Raw genomic sequence first — 12,553 nt, 5'->3', positions numbered from 1 at the left:
ATACGAAGAGCTTATAGCAAGTTTGGAATAGAAGCATGGTTCATCTGTTACTAGTGTGCTCTATACATGATGACTGTAACCTCATTATGTGATCTGATCGGTTATTGGCACAGTGATATGGACCCTTTCTCAGTGATTGTCACATCAGCTATTGTTCATTCACACATGGCCCTCACCACAGGTTGCTGCAGCAGTTAAAGGATGAATGTGCAGGTGTAAACCTGGACCAGCAACTGCCTTAGCTAGTTTGTTATAATGCATATGGTGGTGTTTGAGTTGTTAGAAATAGCCTGTTCTGTTACTAGTTATATTAAGTGGTAAAACAGGAGCAACTCTTCTGCCTTTATTCAATGGTACTGAGCAACATCACCTACATTTAGTAGAATCATATTGTGGCATTTAAGCTAAAAGGCATAATGGTGATTGTAAACCAATCCGTGTTTGGAGGACCCCAAACAAATTAGATTATTTCAAAATCATACATTTTGAAATTGGGACCTAACTAGATGTAACAGTTTTAACAAAAGTAGCCTTGGTGTATATGCTGTTTTGACAATCAATAGCCAAGGTGTGTATGTGATGAGTTTTGCTTTATCGGTACTACAGTGGAAGAGAAGGGGATAAGACCTTGCCCACTGTGGCTGAACTGGAATGAGCTGCCTGCCACAATGGGAAGAAATTTCTTAGTAATAGGCCCAAGATGGCTAATTCTGAGTGAGAAGGACAAAGATTGTTCCTTGCACTAGTGCATCTATCCAACGTCACTACTGTTTTTTACAGGAAAGTATTTGTGTCACGTCAAGTTTTGCTTGGACTCTCATAATGCTCAAGTATTACAGGAGTCAGTTCCAGAACTGGAAAAGATGGGATTGTGGTTGTCAAAGTAAAAGGCGGTCATGAGAGAAAATGAAACCCTCCCTGTCATTAGGTAAGCAGATAGACTTTTCCCAATCCAGAGATGCTTTAAAAGTGTGCCGGCAACCATCACAATGACAAATGCTTAAATGATACAATTAGGTGGAAGATTCTGCATTTCACTAACATTTGCATTTCAAAATATCTTTATTGTACCACGCAGGCCAGTTGGATTTCATATATTTATTTAATACTGCCTTCTTTACATACTATAAAATTTAATTCAGCATACAAAATATTGGGTAAAAATATCTTCATTCTGCTTGAGGTTAAGAGGTGATTTGCTACTATCTTAGAAGGTAGGCAATGGCTGGTCCTTCAGATGTTCTTGGACTCCCGTTTCCATAATTCCTCATCAATGCTCACAGGGCTAGGGCTCCTGGGAGCTAAAGTTAGAAACATCAGGAGCCTCACCCATTGCCTACCGTATGATTTAGGTAGTGGTCAATCACACATGGATTGCTATAGCCTCTAGTCATTCTTTTTCTAGCAGAGCATCATGCTATGTACCCCAGTCCCGAAGGAGATAACACATCTTTGTTGGCTACAGAAAAGAGGAGAAAGTATAATAAAATGTCATTATATTAAGATGGCAGTAAATAAAAAGAACATTTTTCTCAGGTTCTGTGTTCTGAAACTTGCACAGTGTGTGTCTAGAAATTTTCTTCCTGTGGCAAAATGGAAAAGGACGACGATTTACATATAATAGAATAAATGTAGCAATGCTCTGACAAGTCCAATTTACATTGTATGTTGCCTTCATAGATTAGAAAAAAAAGAACAGCTCTGCAAACCTATTAATACATTTGAGAAATCATTAGTCTCAAAGGAGTAATAGCAGTACACTATTAACATTCTGAATACATTTTTCGGCTTCTGTGTTGTTAAAGAAAACTTTATAAATATGCAAATTTCAGATCAACAAATCCAAAATAAAATGCACTGAAAATACTGATATGTAGACAAAAGTTTATTTACACCATACAACATTTTAAATATTTTATACACAGCTGCAGCAGGAAAAGCTACTCTGAGCTTTCCAGAGAAAACTGCAATAATAAAGATGTGAAATATATTATTCATATAAAAGTGAGATTATTACTTTATTGCATTTAAAGCAATGAAGAATGTAGCTCAACAGACATTCATTTAATGACAACAAAACTTTGCTTCTTCTGCTTCTTCTTTTTCTTCTTCTTCCTCTTCTTTTTTATATTATAAAGTAAAAAGTGTAGTAATGGCCAAACAGACTGTTATAAACTTTAAAAACTGCATAAATATATACATTGTGCTTCATGGTGAAGTTTTTTGAAAACTAAACCAAATGAAGCTGTTACAACATGAACCGTTGCTTGAGGTTTATCTATAAAGATTGACCTTACAAATCCATTCCACGGGTACTTACAAGACACGATGGTAAGAATTGTACACCTGGGGCCTCCACTAGGTTGGCTAGTGGAAATCGACTGTATGAAAAGAAAACCACTGACTTCTGGCCCAGGAAGGTGCTGATATGCCTTAGCCACGGTGTCCAAGCAGGCTGGGTCAGGCTTCCCAACGTCTCTGGAGCGTCAGTGCAAACGAAATGATTCTAGAATAAGCTTGCGCCTCAGTTTATTTCACCTTTCATTAAACCTCGGTTTGAAAATCACCTTCTTGTACATCTAGAGGCAAGTTCAGACACTTTTCCCATTCTGCTGGTCTTAGTTCTAAAGCATCTTTTGCCTCTGAATCTAATACATTGATGGTGGTGTAATGTGGGTAGTCACTTGGGGTTTTGAAACTGTCCCAGGGACTCTTGCTGCTTCCTGTTGGATTTTCCTGTGAAAATGGGGAGGTTTAGGGTGGGAAGAGGGAGAGAGAGATTGAAAAGAAAAGAAAAAGAAAATATCCTTCTGCATTTTAGCTGGTTCAAGAAATCACAAGGGAAAACCAGTCATCAGAGAGATAAGATGACTTATCTCTCTTTGACATAAGAGACGAACTTTGAAGGGAGTCAAGCTGGACTATATTCCATGTCCGATCTCTCATTCCTTTCTGGGGGGGGGGCACTGATACACTGGAAGGCTTACCAACAAAGCTGCCAACAAATTCCCAGCACTGAGTTTAAAGCAGAGCAAATTAAGAGTTCACTGACCATCCCTGGCAGCTGTATGTTCAGTTGACATTTCCTGGAAAAGGAGGCACTCATAACAGACAAGGAGTGATTGAACACTTCCAACCAAATTATGTGAAGTTGCTGATTTTATGCTTTGCTGTAAATCAAGGCTGATAACAGTAGCAAAGCTTCTCTTCTCTGGATGGTTATAACCACTGCAAGTGCCCATTGAATATTAATAGGGGAAGAACAGGCTTTGAACCTTAAGATTAAGGGATGCAAATGATATCTACATTTTTAGTACTTTGCACAAATTCTCCCTTTACAAAAATCTCACATGGGAACACAGATATAAGGAGGGAGAAGCCTAATCTTCCTTAGTCCTTTTGCACCATGGAGTTTTGTTTTGTCTTAATCCTTTGGTGCCAATGGAATATTTCCTTTAAATCTCTTGTTCCCATATGGAAAAGGACATTTTTCCAAACAAGGCACCAGTGTCAGGGAGTAGTAAGGGAACTAGGATTCCTATTGCATGCACTATGGCTCCAACATGGATTAGATTACCACCCAGTTTGACTAAAAAATAAGTGTTGCAACACAATTTAATGTTATTAATCGCTGATTTTTTTTTTTAACATATAAAACCCTCAGTCACTGGAGTCTTGCAGATCTTGGAGATTCCTATTTTCCTTTACAATTTCTGAGATGAAGCAAAAATGCTTGCTTTGTTCATTGGCCAAGTGTGCCAATGATGTATGATGAAGTTAGATGTTCTTGCTGGTTGCCCTGTAGTTATACAATTCTTTCTCTTGGAAGTTCATCAAAGTACTGTTCCTGCTAGATTTATGCTGCTTCTCATTGCCTGGATTGGTCTGATATAGAAGCAGGAAGATCAAGCTGTTGAGTAATCCTTTAAAAAAATTCTACAGGAGACACAAGTTTGCCCCCATAATTTATCTTCAAAATTGGTAAGTGTATGAAATATTTTTTTAAAAAAGAGCTAGCCGTGAAACTGAAAAGATTCTAGATTGTTTTCTGTTCAGCTTTTTATGTGGTCACAGTATGCATTACTAGATAAAAACTGCCTGAAACAGAGCTGGCAAGAATGGTGAAGGAACAATGATGCAAAGCAGGGGAGCTCTTACATATGGACAAGTTCTTACATCAGATAAAAACCAGAAATGGGCCTCGCTAATCCTAAGGATTTCCTATTAACATGGAATCTGTTTCTAGTTTACACCAAATCTAATAAATCACTTGCTAGAAATCTGTTAAAGAGGCTCAATATTAACACAATGGAGTTTCATTTTAACGTGATAATGAAGGCACATATCACCCTAGCTGGTCCCAAATTTGTAGCTTAGTGATACTACACAATACAGAAATGTAGTTTCATTTAAAATTTGTTTGGTTTATTTTATTTGTACATTACATTGTAACAGTAAATTGCTTTATGAATGAAAATTAGCAAAAAGTACCATTCTTTTTGCTAATATTATTTAATTCACAATACCTGACCTAACTATTTGATCACAGTAACTGATATTGGTGGTGTTGTTTGCATTTGACTGTCAAAGTTTTAGGCTGTATTTATATTTGCATTTGCTAAACTGAGAAGGACAGATCCTTAGGGCATATGCAAAGATTCAGATTCATCTGCTGTATTCCAGGTGGCACAAACTATGTTGATATAAATCTGCTCTGCCCTGTAGCTGATCTCAGGTCTGCCTCATTAGTGAAGCTTGTGACCAGTGCTGTCCTAGCAATTGACTGTGGAGTTGGTTGAGATGCAGCAATAAATTGGTCTCTCTGTTGGTGGGCAAAACATCCATCAATTTCTCTCCCTAATTGGGGGGGGGGCACAGTACTGGGGGAAGAACGATGAGTTTAGTCATCTGTCAGAATTTGATCTGATCTGAAGGAGTGATCCCAATGAAGCAGAGGAAGCTCTTCCCTCTTGTTTTACCAAGAGACCTTTACCCATCACTTGTGTCACTTCCAGTGCCTGATTCACAGAGATGGGTTGACAGAACTCTGTCTTCCCCACTCTGGATTAAATTCTGGGGGAATTCCCAGTACAGCAGAAGCAGCTCTTTTGTAGATCCCTGTATTACTGGGATCTAGCCATCCACTGAGTGCTTGATCAACCAGGTCGGCATGATAGAAGCTACCTGCTCTAATGTAACATGTCCTGCCAACTTGCTACACAGAGAATCCCACAGATCCCTTGCATGGTTTGTTGGCATTTATGCCTGTAGGTTATTCATGACAATGGCAGTGGCACTGAGTGAAATGGGCGAAACCTTCTGCTTCAGCCAGCACCCCCACTGTACATCCTCTGCTGGCATGCTGGGTGGGGGATCTGTGCGACCTAGGAATCTCTTGATTAGCCATGCCATGACCTGCCCTATCTATCTATCTATCTATCTATCTATCTATCTATCTATCTATCTATCTATCTATCTATCTATCTATCTCACTCATATTAAAAATGAAGGAAATTAACATATAATTAAAAGGCTGAATAGGGGTTTTTAGAAACCCGAATAAGTGGCAAGATACTCAGAGGAACTCAGAATACCACAACCAAGAAGATTTTATCAATTTATCTCTAAAGCAGGGACACTCAGAGGAAAGCTTGTAAAGATAACACAAAGGATAGTTGTTTCTTTATGGAAGAACTCTCCTATTTCAAGTAATTACTGTATATGGAAGTAACCACCAACTCTCTGAGCTGTGCTTGGAAATTGATTGGAAGTCAGTGATATATGTAACTTCTAGTGAGATATCTACTGGCAGAGATAGATATCATTTTTTAAACAACAGTTTGACAGCTGAATTTTAAACTACCTAGAATTTCTGAACAGTTTTCAAACATCATTATATACATAGTTCAGCATAGTAATTAATCCTGGATGTCAACAAAGCATAACAACTATGAATACTAGAACAGCTATACTCTAATATTCATAGTATTATACAACTATGAATATTAGAACAGCTACAGAAGCTGTTCAGTTGTGACATGCTCTATTGACCAAAAATGTACAGATTTGAACAATGTTTTCTAAATCTGCCCTTATCACTAGCAACTGAGCTTTATGAATAACATTCTGTTATTTGGATATTTTTCATTAACAAACAATAATATAAACTTTTTTAATATATTATCTTAAATGTATAGTTCCCCCCCCCCAACAATTCTAAAAAATAAGGCATTAGTTCATAACTGGAGGCTAAAATAATATATACCATACTTACCATACTGCCTGATTTTGGTACATCTCTAAATCTGTCTAGTGTCTGAAATTTCTGATTTAATTCTTGAAACAGTTCCATGTGTCTCTTCCTCGTATGCATGACCTTCTGCAAAATGGAATATAATTGCTTAATATTTTATAATGAGTATGTTTTTCAAACAACCATTATTTCCTCCAACATAATAAAGCAAAGTGAATTTAGCTGGGCTGTCTCTTGCTTGAGACACAAGAAGTGGAAATGAAACAGACCATGTCATATTTGATCTGTGTTGTGCACTCTTGGAATTGAAGGACTGTTTCTCCCCTTCCCTTTCTGGGATTGCTGAAAACAATACTGATTTATTTTGTGCTTCTGAAGATGCATCATCACAAGAAGAGAAGTATCACTATGAATGATATTCATTGCTTGTCATAGTGTTAAAGAAATGAGCTTTTTCTGGAAGAAAGTCCATATTGATAGGCAGAACTTGGAAGATTCAGTAATTGTATATGCTTCTGATCAGAAAGATATCCATCTGAAATTTTATGGAGCAGGAAAGGTAGCCAGTATTGTGAGACCCGTGGCATGAAGGACTGTACTGAATGGGAAGATTCAGCCAACAGCAAGGAGAGAACTCCTATCGCTGCCACATTTCTAGTGCCATGGAAACAGCAAAAGAAACCACTTAGCATAAGACTGGAATCCTCCCACTCCTTGCCCTGGCTTCCTTGAAACAAGAAGGCAGCCTCTCTGCCACTGTGTCTGATAGAAACTCCTACAGCACTAGAAGTTCTGCTAGAAGAGAAATGGGAACAGAAAACGTTAATGCTGGGAACCTTCATTTCGGGCTCATTCTGTACAGACAGGTAGAACCGAAATGGCATTATTCTCCAGTGACCCCTTTCTCAATAATCAAAGTCAAAGTAATCTTTATTGTCATTGTACTTCTCGCCCCAGAAAATTCTCATTACTCAGAAGTGGGATGCATGTCTTTAATACCTGTACAGGATATGGCTACACATCTACTTTTTAGCAAGATATTAATTAAATGATGAATTGGGATTCTGATTCAAGTAGTGGAGGAGCAGGATTATCAGAATACCAAATTTCAGGTTTATATTCTTAATTTTTGATGGTGAAGGAAGTGCCATATTGATTCATAATATGGGCATGAAAACACAGGAAATATTTATAAACTAATTAACCTTACTAGGACTGTGAGATGTTTCTTGCAGAGCAGAATATGCATTAGAGATAGGTGACCTAAATTAATGGAAGACTCACCCAACTGACTTTCTGGAAATTTACAAAAATAGCAATTTTAAAACTGCTCAGGAGCACACTCAGCTCTACATATGTGCATGTTTGAAAAAAACAACAACTGCATTTTCAAAATGATTCTCTGCTAAATAAGCCCCATTATAAGAAATGAGCTTTGAAAGAAACTTAGCAGAGGAACATAAACAAGGATACTAGAAGTAATGTGGAACAAATGTTGTAGTTTTATACAAACTTCTTAGAATAAGAAGTCACTTAGAACAGCTATAAGGAGGATTAGGATTATGAAATTTAATGTCTATTCTAGCTTGAAATCATACAAGATGTGAAGATTTCATATGACAACAGTCACTTTTAAAAAATTAAAAGTGATTTAAATTTGATTTAATTTGGGATACAATGCACATCTTTGAGGGCATCATGTGTACAAAGGTGCCTGAAGGCATCGAGTTGAAAATCTCTGGTTTATGTGGTGATCTTTATAAGCTTCTGGCCTACTTCAAGGAAACTTCAAGGAAAAGATGGGAATTACCAACCTACAAGGCAAAGGGTTTGGGATCAAAGTAGACAAAACAGTAATACAAGTAAGCCCCATCCTCAAGATCTCTGCATACCCGGCTGCCTTTACCACAAAGGACTGAAAAGGGGACTGTGTATACATTTGGCTTGATGAGCTTACAAATCTGTGATTGGGACCCAATGTACTACTGAATATTCAGCACTATATCTCTACACTGAACTTTACTGAAAAACAATTGATTAGCTACTTAATCAGTTACATTTAATAATTTTGGATTATTGATTTTGAAGGAAGCTAAGTAAGTTTGGTAAGTGGAGGACATATTTGCCAGAGGTCAAATGGAGTATGGTTACATTCACATATACTAAACCATGGTTTATTTTAACCATGTTTTAAAATAAATGAGTAGCTTGTGTCTTCCAGATTTTATAGGGAATTGGGAATTTTCTTTGTCTTTCAATTGCATTAAGTGTATTTTAAGTCTTATACCACCATTTCTGGGCATTTCCACCTCAGAATAGTGAGAAGCAATGTCCTCATCTGTTAGCAATTGTAGTTAGTGACAGTTTAACGTTTAAAAGAATGCCTCAGGGCCTGCCTTGGTGCTGGGTCTCAGGTTGCCCACTTCTAGTATGTGTGGCTTGTAAATCATAATGGCTGGGTTCCCATAATGCTAAGTCAAATTAAGCATGCTATATTCTGGCTTGGCACAATATGTGAACTCAGTCTACATACCAAATATACACAATACTTGCTCTTGTTTTTATATGTTAGAGATCATGGGAAATTTGGGGTTGGCACTGAAAATAGCAAACTAGCATCTCCTTTCCCCTTTCTAGAGAGGAATCACACAACAGAAACCAGTTCTTCCACTGTGAGCCATTAACAGGGCAAGTTTGGGTGAAGTAGAAGTGAATGGAGGTAGCGTCATGTGTTTTATTTCTTTATGAAGTTCCAGGGTAGAGAGGAGGAACCCTCATAGCTCCTACATTCAAGCAGCACATTTGTGGTGTTTCCACATAGATGCAACTTTCTATTAATGCAATATTTGTTTCCAAAATATTTTATATAGAAATTATCAGACACAAATTTTGTAGAATCAGGTGACAATTTCTGTTCTTTTTTGGGGTGATGGCTTTTCACTGTTTTGGTTTAGTTGGGTGTTCTTTTAGGGTTAAAGTTGGGGTTAGGGTTAGGGTGTGTAGTGCTAAAGTAAGTCACAAGAAAGGGGGTTCTGATGTAGGTACAACTGCCTGCAGTATGAGTTTGTTTGTGAAACACTGACTCTGGTACAGCAAACTTTTTAGTGCTTCACACACACACACACACACACACAAAGTCTAAAAGGGGTTTAACTAACTATATCTTATCCTTGATGGCTTTCTGTTACTTTGGGAAGATTTGCCAAAGTACAAGGGCTGTAAGTGTTACAATGCAAGCCTAAGCAAATAAACTGAAATATATTATCTATCTATCTATTTTAGAAATTTGTAAGGATGCCCACCTCTATGATGACTCCAGGCAGGGTACAATAAAAGCAATCATAAAATACAATTAAAGAATTAAAGGAAGGTGTACCTGCATAGTTTCTATAAGACCTCTCTTCCTGCAAGCTCTCTACTGAAAGCCAGGCTTAGATAGCTCTAAAAGCAAAATGCACCACATAGTCAGCAAATACATGGCCTGTGGGTTCAAATCCTGTGAAAGGGTTGAACACAGAACATCTAGTATGGAGGATACCTAAACTCGAAGAGGCCCAATAAGAACAAAACCAGTCATGTAGTGCCCCCTACTGGTCAGAAGCCAATATAACAATTAAAGAATCCAAAGGTCAAAAGAAAAACCACAATCAAATAATGAAATGTACCCGACCTTCCACCCACTGTAACCCAAGGCCTTTGGAAAGAGCCACATTTCCAGAGCTCCTTTAAACATGGCCAGAGAAGGGGCCAGATGTATTTCAGGGGAATGGGGTTCCAAAGGGCATGGGCTGAGATGGAGAAGGCATCTCTCTCTCTCTCTCTCTCTCTCTCCCCTCCAAATTACAAAATAACATACTGGGAGCTCCTTTTTTTGACAAACTGGGTTATTTGGCCAGTTGGGTGAGTCTCTATGCTTTTCTTCTGCCTGACTGAGACATCTGCCTCCTTGCTGAGCACATCATATATGTGGGATTCTGGACAGATATATGATATGTATGCGATATACATGTGATATATATTTGAACACCAAATTCTACAGCAGTGGCAGTTGATAAGCTTGGAGAAATATTCACAGTTTTGCTGACAAGTAGAATATGGAAGAGGATGAAGGATAAAGGTGAACAGAACGTTTTTATATGTTCACAGGAGCAGTGGTGTTTATCACTCTCCTAGTGATAAGAAGAATGTCTTCAAATCAGTTGCCATAGAGAAAAATGCTAAGAAAGAACCATACTGAATATTTGACCTTTTAAATGGCACTGTATGACTCACAAGATTTGTTCAGTGTTGTGATTATATAATTTCTTCTGATATACTCACAAAAAAAGTTATAATTGCCTTTTGGTACTTGATTTGGTACTTAATGTCTCACAGTCTTTGTATTTAGTGTACCATTTTGTGAAGATTGTTACGTGGATGCCTCCTACATTTATTTTTCTTTAGGCACATGCACGCTATGTGTAGAAATAGGGACCAATGGTTCGACATTTTAAAATCTTCCATAAAAAACTTTTCCCCTTTTTTGGATGTGACTGGTCACTATGTACAAGAACACAGCAATACCGGAGATCAGAAAATGGGACCAGCAGGCAGAATAACGTTTTCACTGCCCTGCTCCCCATCTCCACTGACATCACCAGAATGGTTTTCACTGAACTAGAGTTCCTGAGTTATGTTACGCAAGTCCCTTGGGAAGGCTAGCGTTTGAAATGCAGTCCCAAATTATTTCAGTTTCTTCTGTGGTAAAGGCAAGGAGGCTATCCTCACAGTCTCTATTTCCTTCTGGAAAGTGAGGGGAACCTTGGAAGAATGGAGTAATTGATGCTGAGGTAGTAGAGAGATGGTCCCTACACTCTTTTCTACCACCACCAGGTTGCTTGGAAGACTAAACATTTCACATCCAAATCATGGTTTTGAATGCCAGAGGAAGATGTTTACACAGAAAGGTGATAGAAGCTAATTAAAAGGATTGATGGATTTACAGTGCGTTTTTTCCAATCACTCTAATTATATGCCTTCCCTTAACTTACTTCTCTTGCAAGTTTTTAATAATGAAATTATTAGAATTCTATTTGTTTTTAGGGTAAAGGTATTTTAAAAAATACAGTTCATTATCAGATAAATGGTCATGATCAACTAGATTCTTCTCTCAATTGCAGGAGTATTTGTTCATACCATTACCTTCTGTTATGTACTGCTGTCTGTCCTTTCACATTAATATGAATGATTCTCCTGGTTTTAATGAGTATAAATGATGATAAAGTGGTCCTAGGAGTACATTGAGTATGCAAGCTTTCAGTTTCACATAATTAATTATACCAGATTGTTCCAGTTAGCATGAACAGGAAGTGTTACACATAAAACAAGATTCTACACATTCTTAATATTCCAATGAACTGAAGAAGAATGCTCTGTTCTCAATAAATACAGGTGCTTCTCAGTCCTAAATCTATTTCTTAAGAATATCATCTAAAGAAACCAATGACATTTATTTTTAAGTAACAGAATCAAATTACTAATCACATAGACTGATCTGTCATAGTAAGAGAGTATGTTTAGGTCTGAAGCATTTGTTCAGTTAAGTTTAAATTCTGCATAAATTAAGGCAAACCAAACATAGGCATTTAGAAACATGTAGCACTACATAATTCAAAATTGCCCTGAGAGATTGAAAATTCCAAAAACCTAAAATTTCTAAAATAGCAACTATATAGAAAACCATAATTCGATGACTGAATATTTAGCCTGCCTGCAAATGTCTGGGTTTTGTAGGTGACACTTGGGTAACTAATAAGACTTTAGGTCCAATCCTAACCATTTCATGTACAATTTCAGCTGAGCAATTTCGGAGTATCCTCCGGGGATTCATTTGGAGATAATATTACTCTATGTGCATGCCACACTGATCTTTCAGGAAGTGCCTCTGTTATACATAGCAACTTTCTGCAACGTGGTGCCTTGTAGGTAGATGATATACGTATAGGTAGGTCAGTGGGAAGGGCTTCCATTCAAATTGTGGAAAATATAGAAACATACGATGATACTTGAACTTTGCCCTACTGATACCTGTCAATCTCAGGGTGCCACAAGGGCTTTCTCATTATTGCTTTTAAATTAACCTGATTTCTAGTTACTTGGGAGAAGAGGCATTATATTATCTCTATTCATGTGTTTAAATAGGTGAGCAGGTTTAAAAGTCCATGGTCCAACCTTCCCCCCCACCTCAGAATTTTGTAAGAAAGATGGGTGTTCCAAATTAATATACAAGGATACAATCTAAGGAGGAAAAGATGATGTCTG

At 37.6% G+C, this 12,553-nt stretch overlaps 1 protein-coding gene across 1 annotated transcript in view; it reads right to left on the bottom strand.

Moving 5' to 3' along the window:
• Positions 1-1,086: 1,086 nt before the first annotated feature.
• ADGRB3 (adhesion G protein-coupled receptor B3) overlaps positions 1,087-12,553 on the bottom strand; it is a 498,176-nt gene continuing 486,709 nt past the window's right edge. The window contains exons 30-31 of the mRNA XM_088137454.1: positions 6,275-6,379; positions 1,087-2,736 (exon numbers count right to left, since the gene is read on the bottom strand). Coding sequence (XP_087993580.1) covers positions 2,545-2,736; positions 6,275-6,379 — 297 coding nt within the window. The 3' untranslated portion in view covers positions 1,087-2,544. The remainder of the gene's footprint in view (positions 2,737-6,274; positions 6,380-12,553) is intronic.

Source organism: Python bivittatus, unplaced genomic scaffold (genome assembly GCF_059951505.1).
Source record: "Python bivittatus isolate LINGU-HERP-01145 unplaced genomic scaffold, Pbiv_v1 ctg000020_np1212, whole genome shotgun sequence".
Taxonomy (NCBI): domain Eukaryota; kingdom Metazoa; phylum Chordata; class Lepidosauria; order Squamata; family Pythonidae; genus Python; species Python bivittatus.
The sequence above is the reverse complement of the archived record's forward strand: the minus strand, read 5'-3'. Positions and strand labels throughout refer to the sequence as shown.